The following is a 25,727-nucleotide window of genomic DNA, read 5'->3' on the forward strand; positions in this document are numbered from 1 at the left end:
CTGGCACTCAAAAGCATGTAACGTTGTGCTTTTCAGCGGGTTAATGACTGACACAACATACTTAAACTGTCTGTTAGAGCCATTGACTGTTGCCTCAGCCTCTCAAACACATTATTCAACTGAACTGAGATTCCAGCAGGAAAGTGTGGGTTGTTTTTTCATTAGTTTTTTCTACCACAGTAGTGCTTTTGGGAAATATAAGACAGGTGGTAAAACTAACTTAATTCCTGAAGGGCCTCTGATTCCTGCCCACTTAGCTGCTCTTAAACCGGAAGACATTGACCCGAATATGGGAAAAATCTATGAAGCATTGTGTCTGGTGATGAAGTGTAATAATTCAATAAGATTTATAATTTAATGCTTCCACTATGATTTCAACGACAAAGTAGAAAAAGCAGACAAAGTGTGCACACAAACCTTCTCTTTTATATATATAGTGGATTGCCATCTAACATAACAAACATTTTGATGAGTTGTGTCTGTCTCAGGTTTAGTCAGCGTAACTTTTTGAATAGTGCCAGAAAACCCACCAGCTTTTTCAAAAAATACATTCGATTACACTGTAAGCCCTTTGTAACCCCCCCTCTGCAAACCAGAGGACAAACTGAGGAGTGGAATAGCAACAGAGGGAAGTCCACTTCTGCAGGAGAGGAATATCTGTTCTTGATTATCATGTGCCTTTGCAGGGTAGGAACTTCATGCTTTAGTTATGCAACCAGGCTCTGTAGGAACATCGATCCTAGGGTTAGATTTGGGTTGTAAATCCATGTAAAGAATAGTGTCACATTTTCATTCACAAGTCTTTTTCAAGTCACTTGTATGCCTATATGCACATAGCAACAGTTTTGGATGGTGTAACTGTTCCTTCTTTCCACATTGGCTACCAGGAGATGCAAAATCCCCAGTCCTTGTTCTGTGCAAATATCTTTCTGAAGTCAATCTGAATTAACCTTTTATGAAATTACACAAACAAATTTTGTCCTGAAAGGTGGGGAAGTACTCTCTTATCGCAATACATTAGGTATTGAGAAATCTCTGTCAGTGCTTCCATGTTCTCGTTTTTACTAAATTGAATATCTGTTTACCTCAGTGCATCAAACTTTATGTAGGGTTAGATGAGACTAGGGATGCAGTGGCAATTATAACTAAGTTTGTGGCCGACTGTGACTGTAATGAGTGACTGAATGTACCTGAAAGCAAATAATGACAAAGACGAAGAGACTGTATTCTGTGCAGATTGATCACGTCTCGTAAGGCCAGTGCTAGTGTCAGTACCAAAGAGGCAGATCGGATGGGTGCATCGCTATGAAAAAGTCTGTAACCTCAGAAACTAACCACTTGATTTGTCTAACTCAAACTGCTGAAGCCTTATATTAGCTTTAAACCTTAGAACAGACTTTCAGACAGAACAAGGTCTGTAGATTTTGTCTGCCACTTCTTACACATCAGGAGGGGTTCTCTTCAGGGCGAGGATATGGCGAACAATTATAGTGACCAAAAATATAATATGTGGGCATATGTTTGAAGATATGCTTTAAAGATATAAGCCTACCTTTTAAATATATTTAAAGATGAAAGGTAAATATATACATTGTGTGTTGTCAGTAGTTTTAATACACTGTACAAACAATATAGAATAAAAAAGAATCGGAAACAGTATCTGTGCTGGATCAATGAGAACGGAACATGAGCAGCATATGTGGAGTTATTCGTATCTGTCTCTTTCAATGTGAAAAGCAAATGTCAAGATGTTCAGAGACTCTCAGCCCACACATGAGGCTGTGATTCATGCTGTAACAGTCAATCATGAATGAGTTCAATGAAGTCTGTACTTCACCTTTGTATGTACTCTCTCTCTCTCTCTCTCTCTCTCTCTTTTCTGTCACCCACACAGGAGCAGTTTGCCTTCGTGACCGGCTAACGTTTCGTTTCTGCCAGACTCTCCGCTGGCTCGGCCGTTGCCACCTGCCCAATGTACAAGCACAGTGCTGCAAAACCTGCAGCCAGCACTCCCGCCCCAGCAGCACCTCTCGCCGCTGAGATGCAACAAAGTAACCACTTACATGCCTCATCAACAGGAACACTGATTGCGCCACTGAGTGATGAATTATAAATCATCATTTAAAGTCAACAGTCTGAGCCTTTGCCTGATTTCTTCACCACTACAGACTAGTCATGAATTAGTCCGACTCCAAAACTCTGAATATGCGTGCCGGTGAAATTCCCATGTTGTTGGCTGAAAGGAATTGGAAACATGACAAAGCATAGACGCTGTCTTAGCTAAACAATGAGAATGTAAACATTTGTTTGCACTTTTTCATAGTATACAGTCTAAACAGAATATTTTATGAATAATTATGTCCTCGTAACAGATACGGTGCTACATAAAATAGAAGAGTGTCCTATCAAAGTAGCCAGCTTAATGCCCTATTACACATGTAGACAAACCAAACTTTATGGTTGGTACAGTGCTTTCGTTTTATTGACCTGCAGCAGAAACTGTACAGATTGAATTGGACACTGAACTGTTTGGTTCAGGTATAAAATATGCAGAGTGGTTTTACATATAATGTGGTACAAGTTTTATGAAGCTTAAAAAGAAGTGGAGCATAAATGCTTCTGACCGTTAACTAAGCCCTGCCCCCCTTAGTTACTGTTGCTATGCCTTTTAATGATTTTTGCATGGCACATTTGCAGTTTTGCAGCAAATTGTCGTGGGCAGTCTTCTAATGTTATTTCAACATGTTGTTTACAAACTCCATCGCAGACTGACTTTTTCTTTTTCCAGCTGGCTTGTGTTAAAACGGGACCTCATAATTAAGGTCTTAATTATGCACTTGATTATGACTACATACAAGATATTATGATGAAAGACGGACGTTAAAGCTGCGTGTCCCAGTGAAGTCAGTCATCCTCGCCAGCTCATGATTAGTGTCGTGGACAAGGAAACAAAGAAACAACATTGATGTTGTATTGCAGAGTAGAACCAGTTGGCCTTAGTATTGAATATAAGCAGGTTAGATTAATGCTTTGTTTGTATTTTGATTTTTCCTGCAGTATATTTTTATTTTTAACATCACAAGAGAATAGGTTTTGACGATGTTGACTAACCAATGGGCTTGGCAAACATAAAGCTTGGATAAGAGCTCGGATAACATCTCAGGTAATTGGTTCAGCTAGGTCAGCTGGAGTGTAATGTTAGTCTCAAGTCTGATGCAATTCTAAATATATGACTTTCCAGGTGCATTTTTGGTGAGAAACATCCAATCATCAAACTTTCGACTCTGTCCCGAGCTGCCACCAGCAAACAAAACCTAAAGATGTCCCAGCACAACCTGCAGCTTAAATCGGGCCAGTTCAATCGAAATTCAGCAGCAATGGCGCCACCTGCTGTTCTGATTCACGCCTCTGACTGTCTTCTCCATAGCAACAGTGCCCAAAACTCATGGGTATTGTAGTATTTAGACCTGTCTGCCTTCCCAAAATGATGGACAAAGCGTGATTTCTCAGGAAGAAAGTTGAAATGATTAAAAGTGGCAGCTGTAACATAAACCTAGAGGGTGGTTACATTATCTGGGAGAGTCACATGTTTCTGTGATCCGGATATTGGTTAAAGATTAAATTGAAATGTGAATACAGAATGGGGAAAAACTCCTCCAGAACCAGCAGCTCATCCCACTTCACAACTGTGGCTTCAACATGTGGACAGATCCAAGACGGCTGCTAAGCTATGATTGCTTCTGGGGGTGAGAGTTTTAGCAAACGGTCAGTTGATTAATGTCCACAGAAGCTTGTAGAAAGCCTTTTTAAAGCTGTTGTATCGGCAACAGGTGTGTAATGTCATATTTTGGCTTTACCACATGCATATTTTTTAAATCACAAAGTAAAATGTAAATGTGAAAAGTGGAGCTGCAGGAAATACTTGGTGCTAGAGGCCACACAGGCTCCGGTTGTTTTTGGTCAGGTATTGGCAGGCCCAGTGCCTTATCTACTTGAATATTGGATAATTAGATGTCAATATTTCTATTAACCACTTCATGGAAATATGAGTCAAATTCAGAAAAATTTCACTTTCGTATCACATTAGGTTTACTAAGGTTTACTAAAGAATTAGGTATATACGGTATCTTGTACTTTTACATGTGTTTTTTTTTTGTTGCTGTTATCTTTTTGTTTTGTACTCCTCTCACGTCATACTTTCATGTTTTGTGCTCATTCCTGTATTGACAGTCGTTGTTCGCACTGACACATACTGCATGCAGGCTGACATTCAGAGTCTTTTCAGCAGGAATTGAAAAGCAGCTCAGACATATCAGTGCAGTCCAGCCCAGGCAGCAGCACAGCAACCATACTCGCTTGTTTATGTTTATGTTGTTAAATGCCTATTGTCAAAAAAAGGAACATCTGTAGAAGAGCTTTTTGCTTTATTGAACAAATTTCATTTTAAGAAAAAGAGGGAAAAAATCCATGTTGTGCTTCTATAAAATATAAAACACTGAGATAAGGAGTGTAGAGGTTAAATCATCCCATGATACAGCTGTTGAAACAGCGCTGCAGCTTTAAACATTTCTTTGCTGGAAGAATGGAGCATTATCAAGCCTCTGGAGTCATGGTTCTGTAGATATAAGGGATTTGTTGACGGTAATCTAATCTCAGACATTGCAAAACCTCTTTGTTGAACTAACATACGTTATGTCCTCAGGCAACTGTATACACAAGCAACAGCAACCAAATTACAGTTAGACTCACACAGTTATATAAGTGATTATTATTTGAAATTAAGAGTAAATTATAAATAGCTTGTCTACATATATTATGTATACATATAAAAACTATTATTTGGCAGAAAACCCCTTTTTTTAAACACTGATGTGTTTTAAAGTGAAATTTCTTTAAAGTTTACAGGTAGGTACTGAGAACAAGACAACAATTTCAGTAATGTTCACATACTGCCTTGTTTAGTTTGCTCTCTCAAAATTACATCCATGTGGAAGTGTGCTCAGGATTAGACTTATTATGCAATAAGTCTCTCCCTCTTTAGTTTCTGTTGTCAGGCTGTGTGTGGCATGTATGGAGTCTACAGGGATAATGGTGCCAGATTTATTTAAAATCAAAATTTTAAATAATTTTTTCCAACAACAGATCCTCGTGGTCAGGCAGAAGATTTTTTACTACATGGCTTATAGAAGCCTTTCACTGCAACTGAGAGCATATTTTTTTTCCTTTTTCTCAATTTGGCCTGTTGAAGTGGTCGTTTCTATACTTTTCTGTTTTTAAACATTTGTCTTTGTACATTTGGTGATTATGTTGGTTCCTAAGCACAAAATCAAGACTCTAGCCATGTGGTTAGTATGATGCTTATCTGTCTGCAGTTTGTACGGGCAGTATTTTTCAAACAGAAATTACATAATGTCGCTGTCACAGTAACTAGGCAAGTCAGTTGTTTAACTACAATATCTTAACAAAATCCCACTGTAAACTAGGCCATAGACCAATTACATGTTTTGGAGAAAATGTTATTAAAATGTTTATTAATCAGTGATATGTTATATTACATCTGGATATTTATGCACTGTGCTTTATACTACTAAATAAAACTTGTGAAAAAAGATTATTTACGGCCATCATAACAAATAAAATGCCTGAAAATTATGCATGTGGGACCTAAGATGACAGAACACCTGAAAGATCAGACAGAGAGAAAGATGAGAGCTTTAAATACAGTTGTTTAACATAAAACATTTTTTTACAGAAAAACTTCTTACTCCACAGCTTTCACCACACAAGCTTATGAAGAGAAAGCAATGTAATACTGGTGTGTGGAAAGTTGACATTGCCACTACATTGTGAAATGAAAGGTATTGCTCACAAGCATGCAGAAGTACATACACAAAGTATCAAACTGGACATCAAATTTTAAAAAAATTGGTTAAATTGAAGGTCAGGCTTGGCAAACGGTGTAGTGATAATTTAATGGTTTTGAAATCTGATTCCATCCCAGAATGACATGCTAAACCATATCATATAGTGTTGGGTACAATAAAGTATAACAGAAGTGCTTCACAATGGGTTCAGTCATAGAGGAAACTGATGGAAAGAGTTGGAGGAAACAGACTCAGCATTTAATTCAGTGAATAATCATGAGGAAAACAACAAAGTGAAGACTATTTTCAGTCTCAAAAGTCTGCCGGAAACTGTAAAGTCAGTTCCCCATCACAGCTGTATTTCTCTTGAAAAATCAGTAATCCACAGCTGGCAGCGTCACCATCTGGGTGAACTCTTCATAGTTGATGGTCCCGTTTGACTTGACGTTTGCCTCCCTGAAGAGCTCATCCACTAGACAAAGAACACAAAGAAAATGGTTTCATAAGTGAACCTGACGAGAGAGGGCTGCCTTAAAATTCATCCGGTTATTATTATTATATTGCTGCTGATTTATTATTGGGGATTTCAACTCAATTAAAAAGCTCACCAGGGTTTTTAATCTAATGAATTCAATAATTTTTTAACAAGAGCAACTGTTTTCTCAAAACCACATGGGAGCCAAATCTCACAAGAAACCTATTATGAGTAGTTAGTATTATTACTTATGTTATTTTGAGATGTTTAATGCAGTGATAGAATGTAACTAAGAATATTTACTACTGTATTTAAGTACAGTTCTGAGGTACTCGCACTTTACTTGAGTGCTTGGTTTTTATGCTGCTTTCAAAGCAGCACTACGTTTATTTGAGAGCTTTAATTAGTGGTTACTTTGTAGATTAAGATTTTAAAGAAAAATAAAGGATCAGTGTACTAAGTACGGTGAATTGTTATAAATTAAACTACAAAGCAGTGTATAAAGTCGTTAATATTCATTCAATCTTACTTAGCTACAACCGTCAAATGTTAATTAATTCATCAGAAGCCATAATTGAACAATATAATACAGCTCAATTCAGTTTCCATTTACAAAGTTGTACTTGAGCTCTGGCATTTTAATTAGTCACCTTTCAACAAAAAATCTCCTGAATACTCAAACTAATGTGAATCACAGCAGCCACAGTGTGATCATCTTCACCACAGTTGCATACAGTCATGAGTTACTGTCTGCTCCTTTTGTAAAGTGGTGTCAATATCTGCTGTAACAACGTGATGGATGTCTTCCCAGTGGAAAGCAGCTGAGTGTCTCTTAAATTTAAACTGCTTCATGCACACAGCACTCACCCACTGACAGCACTTTGAATTAAAGCTCGGTGTTGCTTTGAGGCCAGTAACTGCATGAATGACTCGGTTTGGGCTTAGAAACTTAAACGCTATCAAAAACAACCCCAGAGATTTAACTGAGCGTCTGAGTATCCCTGCAGGGGCCCGTCCATCAAACTCTCAGCTTCAAAACTGTTGGACAACTATTGTCATTATTTCATTGTTGTCAGCAATGTTAAAATGTCAGAAGAAACATAATCCAATAATCCACTGTGTCCTTAAATTGAAGTAAATAATAAAAAAACTTTTGAAAAAATTTGTGAGCTGAAATACTTAATTGAACAGTTGAACATTTTGGGAAATAGATTAATCCACCTCTTACCAAAGGTACCAAATGAAATCTGTACCTCTCCCACGCTAAATATGAATCTACGTATAAAACCCTGCCCACCTCAAAACAGTGATTTGTCATTACACATCAGTTTTTATATAAATTAAACAAACTATATAACATGTTAATTGGTGAAGTTTAGAGGGGGCGGTAGGTGGATATTTTTTTTTAACTTTTGGGCAGAGCCAAGTCAGCTGCGTTCTGCTGTTTCCAGTCTTTATGGTTACATGAGTTATCTGGCTACAGGCTGTAGCTTCATACTTGGTGTACAGATATGAGAGTGAGATCAGTTTTCTTGAGCTATCAGCAAGAGAACAAATAAGCATTATCCCCAAAATGCTGCACTTTTCCTTTAACAAAAAAAAAAGTCTCTAAAAAACACTTTACTCCAAATAAAAAGAGTGCATGCTTCAGCTTTAGTTGTGGTATTACAAATATTGAGCAAATCTTCAAAATGTACACCTTACCACTGTAGTTCCACATCCTGGCAACATTTGGAGGAAGAAATTAAGTCTGTCTTCAGGAAAATACACTGAAGGTACAATCCAGTATACTGCAACAGCAACTTAGATGACAAATGTATTTCTTGATAGGAAAGGGGTCAGCAGGGTTTATAGTAAATACCAGGAGGGGAGCTATTTTATGCGGGCAGGCCATAGGACAGCAGAGAACTGGGCACGACGGGTAAATTGTAGTGCTTGTAATTCCCAGGAAGACACTAAGCCAGACTTGTGGATGTGGTAAGAGTCACTGGATTGTTTGCTTAAAAGGGCTCACAGTACCATGGGAAGATACAGTAGATGTGACTCATGGAAGGAAAAGACTCAGCTGTGGTAGACGGCTAAAATACATAAAGATTTTCGTCATTTCATGGGTACAACCATCATTTACAGTCTCATCTAATATAAACAGGGTAATTCCAAAATTCCCCAAATCCCTAAGCCCTCTTCATAAATTTAAGTTTTGGTGGATAACCACTTGATATTCCCTGCTGTCATTAAGTAGACAGACAGAGCTATGCTCTTCAATGTTTGAGCTCTACTTCGACATGTTGTGTTTTCAATAAAATAATGACATTGATATGCTAATATGAGGATATTTTGAGGCGTTTGCATTCATACTAGGTGAGCAGCACTTTTACTTTTAAGCTCAAAGTCAACACTTGAACCTAATAGTTTCATTTCAAATCCAGTTAGCTATATGTTTGCTACATGGTCAAAAAACTGTCCAAACACACACAGACTGCACTGTAACTCTGAGCCATACACCCATGTGCTCCCTCTGGATTATATAGAACAATATTTAATAACCTTTTATTTATTGTACTGATCAAAAAAGTTTAGTTTTTAGTTTTTGCTTTGGCTCAGTATCAACAGAGCAACTTAGCAGCTCCCTCCAGTATTTTCACAGGAGGGAAACAGTCCCCACATTCTGCAGATTTTCCACTTGAGGTTGCTCTTTAGTTAGAGTCAGCTTTTACTTTACCTTCTTTGTCTGTGAGCTTTTCTCCTAACATGGTGAGCTTGGCTCGGAGCTCAGCTGCCTGGATGTATCCTTTCTTCTGCTTGTCTGTCATCCTCAAGGCCTCCAGGATTTCTGTCTTGGGGTCTTCCTGTTGTATCTGCCTGTGCATCATTGTCAGGAACACGGAGAAGTCCAGCTCACCTGTCTTTTCTAAACATCAATGTGGCACAAAAATTAGGTCTGTTGCACGTTGTCAAATAATTGTGAAAAAATGACGTACAAATTGACAAACCAGAATTACATTATACATTATACATTTAACCTGTGCAGTGAAATTGACTGTACAGGTCAACTGGGGACAGAAATGCTGAAACTGTAAATTAGAAAGAAAATGTGTTTTTGGAAGAGGTATACCTTCCTTGTTGTTCTTCTTGAGGCTTCTCCCCTTTTTCCCTTATGAGGGTTTTTGTGGAATTTTTCCATATTTATTTTGAGGGTATAAGGATAGAGGGTATCATACTGTATGTTATGTACTGTACACACTGTAAAGCCCTCTGAGACAAAACAAGTAAGAGACTTAACAAGTAAAACAATGTGACTTGATTATTTTAATTTTTAATTTTTTAAATTTATAATAGCCCTCTTAAAGCCATGAACCAAGATTTTACAACAACCTAATGATAATAATGTAAAGTAAAAAAATTACAGTGAGCTCTTAAAAACAATTAAGCACTCACTAGAAGGAAGACCCAAAGTAACCATAATCTTCGACAATTAAACACAGTTAAAAACAAACCCCACCTCCACTCTTGTTCCTGCCTCTCAGCCTGTATGTGATGTGTATAAAATCACAAAAGTGTGTTACTCATTAGTTTAAGACCTGTTTTGGCCTTTTTAACCACTGTCAGTCTGTACAAGCTTTTACAACGCTGACTGACCCATGAACAAGATTAATCGCATGTTGTACCTTACCAATTTTGTGAACTTGCAGATGTCTGTCAATTTCACCAAATGTTGGGCTTGTACCCAGGCAGCGCATAACTGTGATCAGATCTTTGGCATCAATCTTGCCCTTTTGCTTCTTGTCATACAGGGAGAAGCACTCCTTGAATTCTGCAAGGGAAATATTGACATTTTCAGTATAGTTTATCCATCATACAATAGCAGGTTAACTTAGAAATACATTGGCATTACTTCATAGGAACTAATAAGACTGAACAAGGTCAGATTTGGATCCTTATGTGCTTTCCAACTGTTTTTATTTGTTTCAACATGGTCAACTGTACATTTGAAAAAGACACATGAGCAAATTGTACATTTCAAACATCAATAAATCATTGTAATAGATGGAAAACAACATGTGGTGCTGTGGACTAATCTTACCATTGATTTGAACTGGCGTGAAGAATTTAGCCTGCAAAATGACAAAAGTATGGTGTCACTTGGCGGGTCAGTACACACAAAAACAGCTGTGACATAAGAAAATACATGAAAAAACAGCTTCTTAAAGGAAAGAATTTCTCGTACTTACCATTTTTGCAGTTCCTTTGTTACCTACCAGGAAGAAGAACGTTATCTGCGTCACCTGTCCCTCCACCTCTGTTTAAAGTCCACCACCTGAAAGCCTCCACGTAATTTAATATGTGTTGCTGTGGAAACACAGATACCAGATCCACGGTGCTGCATTGTCCTTCCCCTTTACACCCCTCCAATAAAACGAAGGGACCAATTATTTGTTACTCACCATATGATACAGTGTTATATAATAAAAGGAAGTAGCTTGTAACCATATAAATAGCAACTTTTAACTATATGTGTAAAGACAGTTGATTTAAAGCACATTCAGGTTCAAATAACCAGCAAGTACAATGTCAATTTTAACATTTTATTTAAGATAAACAGACATAAAATCTAACCAGTGAGGGAACCACAACTAAACCGTAACTACAAGGAGCCATACTGTACAAAACATTAACAGTGGCAATTTTACATGAAGAACAATAACTTTAAAGGCAAAGAGGTACGCTCAACATTTAAAAGCCAGCAAAGTAACAACTCATCAGTAAAATTCTGCTTTTATAAAAACTGAGTTTTCATTTGTATCTTAAAAATATCTGCTCTACAGGTAATGCTAAAGCATCTGTACAACAGACTTCACTGTGAACATTGTAAATTACTTACACACATTGAACACATAAAGAACAGTATGTTGTATGTTGGCAACAAGGCTACGTTATAATTCAAATGTCAACTCTATTTAATAGCCCTGTGACCACATATTGAAATTGCAGGAGGTGGTGGTGACAATGAATGGTCGCTTGCCAAGAGCTTCAGCCATTGTTTAAAACAAGAGGTTGAACTGTGTCATCAGTGCTACTTCATCCTCCCATGCTGAATTGAGGGCAGACTGGACAGTACAGTGACGTGTTGGAGCTAGTGATAGAAATAAAATTTTAAATAAAGAGAGATTTACTTCTGCATTGCCTTCTACCACTGACAGTTCTTGGCAAGTAAATTAATGAAGTCTGATGCTGAACTCACAACATTTCTTCTAGACTGGTAAGTAGCAACAGTAAAAACTTACTTTGAGCACTTTTGAATACCTGAGCAAATGTTTTTTGTTTTGTTTTTTTTAATTATAGCTTAAAAACAGTCCTCCATTTACTATTCTGTTTTTCAATCCTCCTTCAAAACACATGTACAGACTTGCCTTTCTTACTAATACCAGTATAATAATAATAACCAACCGATCCTAACGTTGACATAATACTGCTTAGTGATGTTGCCATCAGACTTTGCTTTATAGTATTTTGTTTTATCTTTGTTTGTTTTTTTTTTGTTTTTGTATTTTATGGCATTGTATTATAATACAGAGCCTGATTTATCTTTTTTGCATAACTTGAATTCATTTTTAGTTTTTTGCATGTCACTACTTTTAACATGTTTATTATCTCACTTGACAAGTGCTATGTAACTTCAAATTACTATCAATATATATTTTTTTATACCACTGTTTAGGTAATCAGTTATGAATGACTGTACTTGTTCTTCTTTTCTTTCTTGAGGCCAAGGAGGAGAAGCATTCGGCTTATTAAACACCCTGACACTTTTTTCTGCTGATTTCTGAAAGATCAACCTCAAAGGACTCAGTAGGCGACTGGACTGGATTCTTTGATGAGGGTAGGCAAATTAACAATTTCTAAGAACATACCATACATACTGTATATTCACCTTTAGTTTGTACATAAAAGATCAACTTGGTCATTCAGTTAGCTGGTTATTGTCAAATGGTGAGAATGTCTAGTGCTACTCTGTGTTTTTACAAGACTGGACCACCAAAGTTGTCAAGCTGGCAACTGGCCCAGGGCACAGAAAGCCCCTGGTTTTATGGGGCCCTAAGCTGGCTCCTGTGTTTTTACCCAATCTAGAGCACACTTTTGCCTTTAGTATATTAATCTCTGCCCTGGTTTTACACCTTTGATTAAAAACAATACCACATTTTCATTAGGGCTAATTAGGGCTGATAGAAACACTAATAGATAGTAATTACAAAACTGATGGCACATATTGTATGATTCCCAAACAGTTAAAAAATGCTATCTTTTCTTGCTTACTGCTAAAATAGTACCCTGTCAACATTTTATGGGATGGGGGCTATGGGACACAGTATAGCCGGGGACATGGGACACAACTGCCCCAACAGTAAGCCTTGCTATGAAACATCAGCAGGACTGCATGCACAGAATATGATGCACATGAAGGTGTTACACCTTCAAATTTTGCAGGATCACTCAGAGCTGATATGTGCCCCTATCGTCTGAATTCGGCTGCAAGTGTATTTTAAAAAAATTAAAACAATGGAGATTTGTTTAGTCTGTTTGTTTTGTCTTGAACTGAAGTTCTTTTTTTTCTTTTGGTGTATTAATCCCTATTCTGATGTTACACCTTCAATTCAAAAAATAAAATAAACACAATCCCGTTAAGGCAAATTAGGGATAATAACAACACTTAAGTAGGTAATAATTGCAAAAACATGCTTGGTGAGCTATTTGTCTGATAACTAACTTCTGGGATTTTAAAATGAAAATGGGATAAACGTTTGAAAATCTTTCACATTAAACAGATTGATTAAATCATTGTTGTCCAAGTGCAACCACTATCACAGGAAATCTGGCTGAAGAAAGAAAAGAGATGGATCAATCAGTCCATACGAATATAAGTGGCATCTGATGTCAAGGCATTTGGAGATAGTTTTTCTTCAAACACAGTAGTAACACAGACCTACACAAGTGCAAGTCAGAGGTTATTCTTGATATGCAAGGTGTAGTAGGACCAGGGTTCTGGCACATAAATGAGTCCAGGGTACTTGTTGCGTAGCACTGGGTCGTTCCACAGATAGCCTACCCACAGTGCTACCAGGAGCACAGTAACACTGAAACTACAGAACAGGAACAGGCCATTGCTGTCTGGTCTGAGGCCTTTACAGTGTTGATGTATCACCATAGCAACCATGGCAAGGAAGGTGAGGAGGAAAAGTTCTGTGATTTGCCCCTCTGTAACCAAGTACCTTGAGGGAAGAAAAAAACAGATGATGTCAGAGGAACTCAGAGAGAAAGACTAACTTTTAATTAGTTGCAACTTTTGCTATAACCAAGCTTCTGAATATATATTTCCACAAACATTAAAAGTGCCCTGATAAACATGGTTACTTAAATTGGTTTTGTAAAACTTTCATTTTCATCAGACCAATGTGACCCCGAGCCGTTTTTATAATGATTCATACATTGCATTAATACACTCTGTTTCCTGTCAATCAACTGACAAAAGAAGGAAAAGCTCTGTCTAAAAAAACACCTCTTATTTTTGAGGAGGCAGTTGTATCATTGTTAGCCAGGGATCCAAGTTTAACTAAAAAAAGGAAAACACAATGAACTGAATGTTTGCTGGCTTTTTATCCAGATTACAATGTTAGTGTTGAATGAAAACTGTTAATGGTTTAGCATTGATTAAGATTCACAATAACTGATTTTCTTTGACTCACTGAATTTCCTTCTGTTGCTTTGTGTATCAACCTCCTCCTCCTGTCTTTGGATTATAAAACTAAGTAGGAATGAATGAATTTACTGAGGACCATCATCAGATTCCACTGTCCTCATGTATTCATAGAGACAATGTACACAACGTTTTCAAAGACATGAAAATGCAAATGCAAATTTCCCCACTGTGGGACTAATAAATCTTAATCTTAATCTTAAAAGGTGACTGACCAATAGTAGAGAGCGCTGGGTCCCAGCAACAGCCAACCAGAAATGGGCATCTTCTTCTGTTCTTCTGCCTCGGTGAAGCAGCCGGTGAAGTAAATGAACAAAATGATGAAGAAAGGAATATACCTGAAATAAAACAAGAGGCAGACTTATAAACTGTACTGAAGACTGTAGACACCATGAGATTTTTTGTAAAAGGACAATGCAAAACATATCTAAGTGGTGCAGTTTTTATACAGTGCAGTTTATCTGCATAATTCTTCACAAGTTGTTTGGTTAAACAAAATAAAAGCATCATCTGCTCTTAGCTCAAGGCCAGTTCAATACAATCTTTAAAACCAATTAAGGCAACAACAGAGCAAAAAACATTTAGCAAAGCCTCAGGGCCAATTATAGAAAAAGAAACATTCCCTTTCACGCTGAAGATGCTGCTGGTGGGGGGCTCATTAATTTACAAATAAACAAATTAATAAATACTATACCACAGCTCTAAAAAAAATATATATTTACTGGCAGGTTTCAGTTCAAATCGTGTATCAGGACACAAACAGATTTTCACTCAACAATTAAACCACTGTTCTAAATTAGTGTGACGAACTTGGATAGGTTATCACAGGAACCGTGTTTATACCAAACTCTTTTATTACCTGCTGTACTGTAAAACAAAAGAAACCAACTAGAGCTGAAATGACATTAGTCAATGAATTGATCGACAAAAAAATCATGTATACCTATTTTGCATCTGAAAATGAGTAAATGTAAATGTATTTTGATAACTTAATAATTTTTTCAGTCATTTTTGACTGTTTCTGAATGTTTGTTTTGACAAGACAAACACTCTCTGATCTCACCCTCTCAAACATTTGAACATGTCACGATCAGTTCTGAGAAGTTGTGATGGGCAATTCTTCACTATTTTCTGATGTTTCTGACTGAGCTATTCATATAAAAAGAAAATAATCCCCACCATTGATCTAACTGACTAAAAAACAACTTTAAAAATCAAATGTCAATGGTTTTAAGTAAGTGAATGTGGTAAATGAATAATAATTCTCTTTATGTCATCATAAGGTCCATCCACAGCTATCCACAGAACCACAGGGAGCACAGGGACACAGAAACTACAGAGCCCTTCTCTCCTCTCACTCTCTGGTGCTGAAAACACTGCAACATGAGAGATGAGTTTGTTTTCAATCCAGGGACTGAAAGCTGACTCAAACTAAGTCCCTCCTAGGCCTGAGACTTAATGCTGCTTTTACGCCAGTATCCTTTCAAATCAGACCAATCTTTGGCTGACATTAGCTTATCATAGATAAATCAGTATGAGCATTTGTTTTCCACTAAGGAACAACAAATGAAACTGAAATTCTGCCACCACCAGAGTGAAAACATAATGTTAGGATGTTATCAGTGGACGGAGCCACTTTACTGCTATAAAACTAAAGGTCTCAAATAAAATGAAAGTGAGAAAGAGGCAACATTCCTACTCCTACTGCTTATAATAAACCCAATTTTTTCAGATCTTTTTCTTTCTTTCTTTTTTTTTTTCAAAACAGACCCTCTCCTCCTGCATGTTGTAGGATTCATTTTACCAAATAACATTCATTGGTCTTGTCATTCTAAAATCTGTTTTGTATTTAAAGATATAAAATAGCCACAGAGTCCAGCACACTGATAACTGGCTGCAGCTTTTATGGTCTCACACTTCACATGCTCTTTAACTGGTTTCATCCCTTAGCTTGTTTTCAAAAGATCAACTACAGATTTAAACAGAGAGCTGAAGTCACAAACACATACCACATCAGGTGTCCCAGCTGTTCATCATAATAATACAGCAGCTCAAAAGAGTCAATCTGTGAAGACAGGACAGAAAGTTGTATTATTACTATAAACTTAATGCCACATTAGCAAATATGTTTCAGTTGCACAGTGCTTCATTCTGCATCAGGGGCAAGCGCAGCGTCTCTCTCTGTCTTATGCAACAGTGCCACCTAATGTTCAAAGACCATTTACACTAGATAATGCCAATTGACTAGAAATCACATCTACAGGTGAGAATTAGAGAAAATAAAAAAACAGTGGAGACGCATAACAAACACAGATGTGTCCATATACCCAGCTAGAATGTAATAAACGATTCTTAAGGTGTTTGGTTCAGGACTTGATTACTCCTCTTGACTTTGTGCACGTTCTCCTCTTCAATACCTTATCTTAAAAAGGATTTATTAAGAACAAAAAATTAAAAAGAAAAAATATTCTTTATCTGCAGTATTCAATCAGAGTGAAAAGCTAGCATGATAAAATTACAACAGCACTGTGATATGTCTTACATAAATCTTCACTAAAGGTGAAGGCTAATCCATTAATTTCAACAATTTACATTAAAATCAGTGCTCTTAAGCACCTCTTCATGCAGTTTCAAAATGTAGCATTTAATCTCTTCAAAGAGCCTCTGTCTGACTTTATTCTGAGTGCACACACTGCAGATATACTGACTTTTTTAAGTTCTAAAGCCAAAATATAATTTTTCTCTTAAAAACAAGCAAATGTCTGAATAATTGAACAGTTGGTTTGAATTCACACAATTTATATTCATCATCACTAAAAAGTATGATATAATCACTTTTAATTTGATCAGACTAATCACAAAGTTCTCTCAGATGGCAGCCCTGGAGCTGACAGTGAAACCTAATATATTTTTTAGTGATTATTTAGTGTTTACCTTAACTTTTAGTTCAGTTTGATGTAGTGAAAAAAGAGAGTTTGGATCATATGTGAGTGATCTGGGTATCACTAAAATTCACATCATAATAAATGTATTACACCAATAAAGGGTTGTGATAGGTGCTTACTATACCTTGACCTGACAAATCTGAACTAAAAGACATGTATGCTACAAGTCAAACAATGGCTTATAAAGTGGAGATTTTGAATGCAAGAACATATAATAAGGACCTTTTATACCTATTGTGATGGTACCTATGGGTTTACATGCTCTTCAGGAACTCAATTATTGACAGCTTCTGCAGTAAATTGATTTCTGAAACATCATGGCAACCAGAAATTTCCAATCCTCTTTTGGTTAAGGAGTATTAAGAGAATTCCAGATGATACACAGCAGGATACCTGCTAGAAGATTTCTTGGTCTGTTACAGTATAATCATAACTCAATTTCTAACAGGGCTTTTATGTGTGTAGGCCACAGCACAGGGACAGTATGTGTGTGTAAGTTATGTGGTGGGATGAAGAGATTATTTCAGGTAGCTGTGCATCCATGTATAAAAAAAACAATGAAATACAAACTCTAAGTAAAACTGACCTGCAATTGAAGTAAGTCTAAATAACTTGGTTTTCACATTAGGGTTTAATTCAAACACATGTGCACAGTAAAAAAAAATGCAAAAAGTACTCTCTCACAACAGCACCTGTAGTCCTGCTGAGCTGTCAGTGAAAAAGCTCCAACCAAGAACAAAGCAAAAAAAGAGGGAGTGGTGGAGAAATCAGATTTTTGAATAAATAAATATAAATGCTAGTTTTAGAGTAATCAGGTTGCTGCAGTATGGCAAAGCATGTGTTATCACTTATGGCCAAAAACCTTTGCTTTTGTGCATGTAAACAGAGTCAGTAATGGTTGCTACACTGATCAGGAAGCAGTGGAAAGACAAACAAGACATTAACCTTCAGAGCTTGGACATATAATAAGGACCTTTTATACCTTTTTTATACCTATTATCGAGCCAGTGCTTAAAATCTTGACATGAAACAAACATAGATTAATTAACCTGTAAACTGTAACACTCCTGCTTTTATCCTGCCCCTGCTATAACATACATCAGCCTGTAATAGCTTGACAAGCACGTCACTGTGGAAACATGTGATAACAATGCAGGAGCGTGAGAAAAATAAGCTTCACTCCCGAACAAAAGGATAAATTCTACTCTATCAAACCCTACACACATTCCATGTGGTGTGTTGTCAATTTGTGTCACAGGCGGACAAGGAAAGTTAATTTTAGTTAAAGTCACTGAACTGTTTCTGGAGAGTCATGACAAGCAACACAAAGGTGAGACAAGACAGGTTTTAACAGTCCTTAGAATTTGTATAGGTGCCATTACTTCTATCACTAATAAAACCTGACATGCAAAATACTGACAGTTTTCTCAATGTATTCCAGTATTCCCACTGTGCCCACCATGTAAAACATTACCCCACTCAAAGAAAATGGAGTCTTACCAGTGACGCAGGTTTCAGGTCTTTGATGATGGGGTTCTCTCTGACTGACAGGTGGAGCTGGTAGCCGCTCAGGATGAGCCTGTGGTTGATGGAGTCTCCCACCAGGTGAATGCTGGCTCCCATGACAAAAGTGATGATGCAGAGGTAGACCGCTGAGCGAGGCAGCGCACTGGGACTGCGCTCAATCAGCTGAATGGAGCAGCAACAAACATATCCTATATATATGTATATATGATAGCATAGTGTCTTAAAAGAAATAATCAGTTGATACTTTTTATTGATTTTGGTTTTAGGAATTTGTGTAAACTGCAGCAATGTCCTTGTGCATCATTTACTAGAAGTCACTTCAGAGGGTGTTCATGGGAATGTGACGTCTTTTTCCTTGAATTTTTTTCTTGAAGGTCAACTTCCTGTAGGTAGCATTCATGTCCCTGTCTGCTCAGCTATGTTAGTTTTTACTGCAAATTCTAGCTGCTTAGTTCTGCCTTTATTCTAAACAAAGCACCACCATAAATCTAAAATCTATCACTATCAAAAATGTGCATAACACAAAGCTTGTTACAAGCAGCTTGCTTTTGGTATGGCCTCCTAACTTGCTTGTTTCTCTATGTCAGTGGTTCTCAAACCTTTCCATATCAAGGACCCCAAAACTGATTAAAAAAAAAAAGATTTTTGCTTTTACATCTTTTATTTAAGAAAGTGTTTGAGACCCATGACCAAAATATTCATATATTCTGTCCCTGTATTACTCACAGATTGAGTTACAGTGAAGATAAATTACTTCCCTTTTTACTTACTTCCCCCAGACCACACTTTGAGAACCACTGCTCCATGTTCTTGTAAGTGCAGAAATGCAGTGGACCACAGATATTCAGGGATCAGGGGTCTTTGCTGTGGTGAGCAAGAACCTAACCAGTCTAGCTGGCATGGATTAGGGCCACCATCATCAAAACACCAAATGAGGGAATACATTTTGGAGGAATGGTGTTTTCATGTGTTTCATTGTTTTTTGTGTTGTGTTTTGTTGTTATATAAAATATTTCTCATTCATATCATCGTGTCAGGTTCCCCTGCAGTGATGGAACAAGAGAGAGTTAAAGGCTTTCAAAATAATTATATATAATTATATACATGAATAATACTTTTTATATCTGATAATTACACAACAATAAATGTCATTCATATTGACATCTAAGGTTAACCAGCTTCCTCCTGTATGACTTCAGTCCTCGTGCTGCAAGTATTTCTATATTGCTATATTGCTGTCTGTTGATTGGTTAGTAGGTGGGCTTTTTACATTTTTAAGTTTTGTTCTGGTGGTTACCATGGGGTAACCATACCTCTTTCAGCCTTAATTTGATATGGAGAAGAGCAAAAGTTTAAAAAAATTCAATTGCATGAAGCCATTTTTGGGATGTATTGAATGGAGTAGTTGCTTTATTGTTTAATACTGAATATTCTTTGCATTAATCTCTTTTACAATCACCAGAGCATTTTGTTTTCCTAAGACTTACCTTGAGCATTAGGAATGGTGTTATGACGTTGTAGGCCATGTGGAAATAGTCTCCAGCACTGGGCTTGTTCAGGGGAAACCATTCCAGAGGAAGAATGATCTAATACATACGATAACAAGAACTTATTGATGAAATGGGGTGTAACAATCCATTTAATAATGTTATGCAATATCTAAAACTGCATGAGGTACAGATTCAGCGAAATGTGCATTGATTCTCCTTACCATGACAATAGGCCTTCCAAAGTCCAGTATCCAGTTCTGCAGAGTCAGACAGAACCACAGGTCAAAGTGGAAGTGCTGTCTTTTCTTCTTTGGTATATGTTCCTTCAAACCACTAGGAGTACTGTCAAGACACATTTACAGTGACTGTAAGTCACTGTAATGAGCAAAGGGCATCACAGAGATTGAGCATTTAATAGATATGTTAGGAATACTGTAGTAAAATAAGGTTTACTATTGTGTTTACTACTGCAGTGCTTAAAGTGCTCGGCCACAGCCTTCATATAAAACATAGCAAAGGACTATGCTTAGCAATAGTTATGCAAAAGATATGATAGTTTACAAAGATGGCATGTATGTATGTAATGAAAATTAAAAAAAAAAAAAAAAAAAAGCTTCTTTAAGTATTGCATTTACGGTAAGTGTTCATAAAATATATTTTAGCAGACTGTGGTAAAATATGTAAAAGAGGGAAAGGGAGAAATTGCACAATATAGTGTAAAAAAAACAAACATCATACGCTTTTGAGTTAATAGTTAAATTACTGTATGTTTGGCATTATAACAACTGTGTGCAACGACTAAATATTACGCAACCGTGTAGTCGTTTTGTGTCTCTTTGTGGTCATTTTGCACTTCCTTGTAGTCATTTTGTGTGTCCTTGTCTTGCCTGTCTTTGCAGACTTTTAAGTGAGCTCTACAGAGGCTCCAGCCCAGGGGTCCCTGACCTCTCAGGCCCCTTGACCCTGCAGTAATCCATCCATGTGAGGCAGCATTTATACATTTATTAAGACTTTATAAGATGTAATTAATGGCATTTTCAATGGTTAATAAATTGTTCACTAATGCTTTGCATATAAGTTATAAGCCATGAATAAAAACATGTGTTGTGTTGCCAGGTTGTGGAAAATTCTCCTCCTGCGTGACATTTTGCCACCACTTCAAACCCATCATGTCTGCAGTTAGAAATATTAGCAAATCATTAATGAAAGGTATCATTTTCTAATAAATCATCTTACATGCAGTTAGAAATGCTAGCAAGCCATGAGTAGAGAGTAATTGAGTTTCTCAGTTTGTAATAAGCCATGAGTAAATGTTAGTAAATCATCAGTAAAGGCTTCTACAATAATCCATCAAGTCTGTAGTTATGATATTAAGATGTTGATAAATGGGCTTTTTGTAATCCCCAACTGTTTATTTGTTCTATGCTTTAATTTCAGAGCACACTGAAATATTAAACTGCATACATTTTAATAGCAAATGCTCTAAAACTTTTTACAACATGATAATAAACTAAATATCTTTGGGTTTTGGGCCGTTGATTGAATAAGTCAAGCAATTAACTATTATTTTCATAAACCCCTGCCCCAAATAATGATGGTTCAGTCACCAGCGAAGGAAGCCTGTAGACAAGAGGAAGGTAACACTTGCAACCACCAGCATGACATCTATTTAAATCTGCCACATACAATCTGTGGAGTGTTTTGTTCGTCAGTCTGTTTATTAACAGCCACCAACGATAAGACATGACAATAAAATACAGTTGATGTAGACGGTTTTTTTTTTTTGTCTGCAGCTGCTTTTTAATTTTATTTACTTCCAACTCTTTGGTCTCTGAGCCGACTCCGCTTCTGTCCCCCGACAACATAGCAGTGTCTACAGGGGTACCAGCGCCGTTAGTCTGCTGTTGCACACAAACCTATTTTGTTGTGTCTTGTTGCCTCGACGTTTCCGTGCAGAGTGCATTTTCGGGCTCCGTGTTAGCTATCGTTCGTTAAGCTAGCGGTTCTTCCTGTCTTCATACGATGGAAAGTTATCGGGATTCAACTAGCTACAGCAGTGAAATGTCTCTTCTGTCATAACTTATCTTCACTTCCTACTTGCCGCCTTGTTCCCGCCCGTCCGCCTAATCCACCAATCAAATTGCAGCAGAGGAGTTGCAAGTGGGAGGGGCCAGTTAGCCCTGAGTTATGTTTTGTAGGCGCAACTTAACCCATACAAAAAAATAATCAAAACTTTTCAGTATTGCAGATTGTACTGTAGTCATTGTCAGTGATGGTGCAGTCTACATCAATTCTTTATTCAGCATAGAGAGTAGACACTAAATTCCCACCTTATTTTCCCCTCTAGGGAATAACTCCACATTCCTAATAGCCTCTGTGTCTTATTAGGATTATACTAGAGCAAATATTCAGAGTCCCATAAGAAAGATTTGGCGTTAAAGAAACTGTAGAAATGGAAAAGAAGTAGTGTTTGAAACAACTATAGTGACAGGAGGCAACATTGGCACATATTGCTTGTCAAACATGGCCAGGGCAGCAGTATGTTGAGGAGTAGAAACAAACTGCTACCTGAAAACCTTTTGCCCCTAGAAACATGATTATAACACCATATTTCATTTACATTATTGCTACGATGCAGAGTGGAGGTCTAACTGAGGGTCAGCAAACAACAATCGTTACTTGACAATCCTTTCACCTTTCTGGCCACTGCATACTGACCTTTTTAGAGAAAGGTCATTACATGCCAACCCAAATAAAACCTTACCATTGAAACACATTAACCTTATGTTGGAGATTTAAATGCCAAAGGAAGAGGGGTTACGTGCTTAATCTATTAACATCACAGATAGTACTGATTATATTCAGAGTGTTAAATATTAATATTAATGTCACACACAAGCAGGTGAGGCATGCATACTTACTCCTTGCTAATAATTTATGTAACTTTCAATGGAATAAATTAAATAATGACAGTTTGCCACACTCATAGCATTTCGACTTGTGTGAACATTTAATTAGATCAAGCTCTCTGTCAGACTGATAAAAATGTGATTGGCAGAGTATTTATCCTGTGGCGACATCACATCACAGGCTGATGAAACGAACCACACGCAGGGCACATACAGCTCTGCTACATACCTTTTCATCAACTCTTTTCAGTCTGTCTGGAACAGAATATATAGGGATAATAAATTAAAGTGACAATACCATCAATGAGTGCCACTCTCCATAGCAAACACATTAGCGATCGAACAACATAAATGTTGGTGTTTACATTCAGGTATACCACACAAACAACAGCACATGCTGTAGGCTGAGGGGAAAGCTATCTCAGAAAACCATATCACCTATTCAGGACAGTTATATAAGATAAATTCTGAATTTTCTTAAGATGCATGAAATTAATGTACTTTTAGTACATGGAGATAGAATCCTAGTTGACTAAAAATGTGTATTTTCCGACATTTAAAGCTTGTGATAAAGATGACATGTAAACTGAAATCTGATCATGATAGGAATATAGTTGTCACGACTGAGTAGCATAATGTTTCATCAGTGAGGCCAGGCAAAGCACGACCACGCTGGTGCAGGGGCTGTCAGAAGTGGCTGTATACAGACATGATGACGCAAACATGTCTTAGTGAAGCACCACAAATCCGAACTTATGCACTACTTTGGGTCGTGACTATAACTTTAATGCTGATACAAGTGGTTTTCTCTTGAATAAACGCTGGTGTAAAAGTGTACTTTATACAAATGAATTTCATGAGAGAAACTGAAAACAGCAAAACTTCAGTCTAAATTCTTTTCTAGTTTTATTATTTTCTTTTGTGTGTGGGAGGAAACCGGAGCACCCGGAGTAAACCCACGCCACCACAATGGACAACACTGACACTCACATAAAGGCTCAGGAACTCAATCTTTGCCTTTAGCTGTGATGTGACAATGTTGACCACTGAGGTGACCCTGAGAGCTTGAGTCCTGTCCAAGATCGAAGTAACCTCCTGTGGAGCAGGAGGCAACCTCTTTATTTATAGGACAGAAACTCTTTATTTTGTTCATCTTGAAGGAAATAAGAGAAACCCCAGACAATTTCTTTCCTTCAAGGTGAACAAAATGTTTCACTGACGTCTGGAAGTGAGTTTGCCCACAAAGGACAAAAACCTGGACATGGTGCCACGCTGTTTTGGTGACGTCAGGTGACGTTTGAAAGTGGAGGCAATGTATTTGTCAAATAGTGGCTCTCCTAAAATCATGGAATGGACCAACATCTCTGCGCTGCCACAGGTTTTACGCAGGTCCTTGAATACATCCTTGTCAAGGTTTTTATAGGTCTCTGGGGTGATCACAAAATCTGCACCCTTGACGTCCGCCCATGTGCTTTCCAACAGACGTTGAATGATGGTCTGTGGGTTTCCAGTGGTGGAGGTCACCTTTGACTTGCTGACTGTCCGCAAGACAAACTTCTCCATGAGTATCCTCAAAGACATTCTGTCTTTTTCTGTCTGTGCTGTTGCATCATGCACAGGGGTAGTCTGTGCATGATGCAGGGGGGCTGTCTCCTTGGCTTGGAGCTGCTGTGTTGTCCCCGCTGACCTCGTGTTCATTAAAGCGAGTGCCACTCTTTCACTGTGGCTGCTGGCCTGAGTGTTCAGCCACCAGCTCAGCAGTGCGAGGAAACACTGCACTTTTTCCCATATGTCAGCATACATGGTAGCATGTGACTCAGGAACTGATGCTTTCCTGCAAGTTGTCCTCTTTCTAACTGGTTCTGAAATCATCTCAGACATCCTCCTGTCTGCGATGTAACAGTAGAGGAGATCACTAAGGTCTTGTGTGACATTTCCACTGGAAATGTTCTTGAACCCATCTTCTACCAGAACCAGAGAGTTAATACAAGCCATAAGTGACTGGTATGACTGCCTGTTTTCAACTTCAGACTCCAGGGGGAACTTGGTCTTCAGGTGTGCCAGTGTGGAATGTACCGATGCTCTGGCAAACCACTTTGCAAAAAAGGTCTGTATCTTGTTTCCAGTTCCTTTTGGATTTGATCCTGCAGCAGCATCTGTCTCATTCAGACTCATGTCCTCTTCAACAATTCGAGCTGTGTCATCTGCAACAATTTTAGTCTCCGGAAAAGATTCTGTTTGCAGCAGCTCATATTCATCCGTTGAAACATCATTCAAAAGAGGTTTCATGATTTCATCCAGCTCCTTCCTAATTATTTTCTGGATGGCTTTACCTGTTTCAATCACAAAACCGTCCCCTGATGCAGTCACTGTATCTTCCAGCTCTTTGTCCCCAATGTCCTTCACCTGAATGTTGGTGGTTGTTCTCTGCCCACGTCGTTGAAGTGTGCACGAATAATTCATTTTGGCTGTGAATCTCTTTAACATTTTGCAGGCATGGCCAACCATTGCATTAAGTCTGCTTGGGGGAGTGATGCGCCGACTTTGCATATGGTCCACAGAGGCCATGCCAGTGAAGAGGGCAGAGTTGAAACTTTCTGCAATCTCTCTCACAGTCAAGCCTGTCAGTTCTCCTGAGCTGGCACACTGCACTTGGTCCTTGACGTCCAGTACTTCAGCAAAACACTGAGGGAGTGTGTTGCCCAGAAAGGACTGAACATGCTCCTCAGACAGGGCTTGATTTCTGCCTGTAAGAGCGATCAGC

General features: G+C 37.8%; 3 protein-coding genes across 4 annotated transcripts in view; 1 reads left to right on the plus strand and 2 right to left on the minus strand.

Annotated features, from left to right (window-relative positions):
• Positions 1–5,561, plus strand: part of LOC139627963 (A disintegrin and metalloproteinase with thrombospondin motifs 7) — a 75,195-nt gene extending 69,634 nt beyond the window's left edge. The window contains exon 24 of the mRNA XM_071489194.1: positions 1,895–5,561. Coding sequence (XP_071345295.1) covers positions 1,895–2,040 — 146 coding nt within the window. The 3' untranslated portion in view covers positions 2,041–5,561. The remainder of the gene's footprint in view (positions 1–1,894) is intronic.
• A 139-nt stretch (positions 5,562–5,700) lies between these two features.
• Positions 5,701–10,767, minus strand: LOC139627966 (calmodulin-like protein 4). The gene is made up of 5 exons (XM_071489197.1): positions 10,572–10,767; positions 10,424–10,454; positions 10,013–10,153; positions 9,062–9,250; positions 5,701–6,336 (listed from the first exon to the last, which is right to left on the minus strand). The coding sequence occupies exons 1-5, from the start codon at positions 10,572–10,574 to the stop codon at positions 6,239–6,241; spliced, it is 462 nt and encodes a 153-aa protein (XP_071345298.1). The 5' UTR covers positions 10,575–10,767; the 3' UTR covers positions 5,701–6,238.
• A 144-nt stretch (positions 10,768–10,911) lies between these two features.
• LOC139627964 (ceroid-lipofuscinosis neuronal protein 6 homolog) lies at positions 10,912–23,476 on the minus strand. 2 transcript variants are annotated; one of them, XM_071489196.1, is made up of 7 exons: positions 21,971–23,476; positions 20,276–20,311; positions 20,052–20,150; positions 18,538–18,726; positions 16,102–16,157; positions 14,308–14,430; positions 10,912–13,607 (listed from the first exon to the last, which is right to left on the minus strand). In XM_071489196.1, exons 2-7 carry the CDS (start codon positions 20,276–20,278, stop codon positions 13,337–13,339), a joined length of 741 nt encoding a protein of 246 aa, XP_071345297.1. In that variant the 5' UTR covers positions 20,279–20,311; positions 21,971–23,476; the 3' UTR covers positions 10,912–13,336. The 2 variants fall into 2 exon arrangements, with proteins under 2 accessions (XP_071345297.1, XP_071345296.1); XM_071489195.1 differs by having other exon boundaries at positions 20,276–20,396; positions 21,971–23,469.
• Positions 23,477–25,727: the final 2,251 nt, after the last annotated feature.

Source organism: Trachinotus anak, unplaced genomic scaffold (genome assembly GCF_046630095.1).
Source record: "Trachinotus anak isolate AG129_WGS33_773 ecotype Australia unplaced genomic scaffold, CSIRO_AGI_Tana_v1 ptg000011l, whole genome shotgun sequence".
NCBI classification, from domain to species: Eukaryota; Metazoa; Chordata; class Actinopteri; order Carangiformes; family Carangidae; genus Trachinotus; species Trachinotus anak.

Bases quoted from the DNA above. Each gene is read 5' to 3' on its own strand.
- LOC139627966 (XM_071489197.1), bottom strand. The intron at 10,154-10,423 runs GTAAGATTAGTC...TTTCCCTTGCAG, and splicing joins CACGCCAGTTCAAATCAATG to AATTCAAGGAGTGCTTCTCC. The intron at 9,251-10,012 runs GTAAGGTACAAC...ATTGATGTTTAG, and splicing joins TCTGCAAGTTCACAAAATTG to AAAAGACAGGTGAGCTGGAC.
- LOC139627964 (XM_071489195.1), bottom strand. From the start codon at position 22,017: ATGCACTCTGCACGGAAACGTCGAGGCAACAAGACACAACAAAATAG. The intron at 20,397-21,970 runs GTTTGTGTGCAA...GTGTCTTGACAG, and splicing joins AACAAGACACAACAAAATAG to TACTCCTAGTGGTTTGAAGG. The intron at 16,158-18,537 runs GTAAGACTCCAT...CTGTCTTCACAG, and splicing joins ACCTGAAACCTGCGTCACTG to ATTGACTCTTTTGAGCTGCT.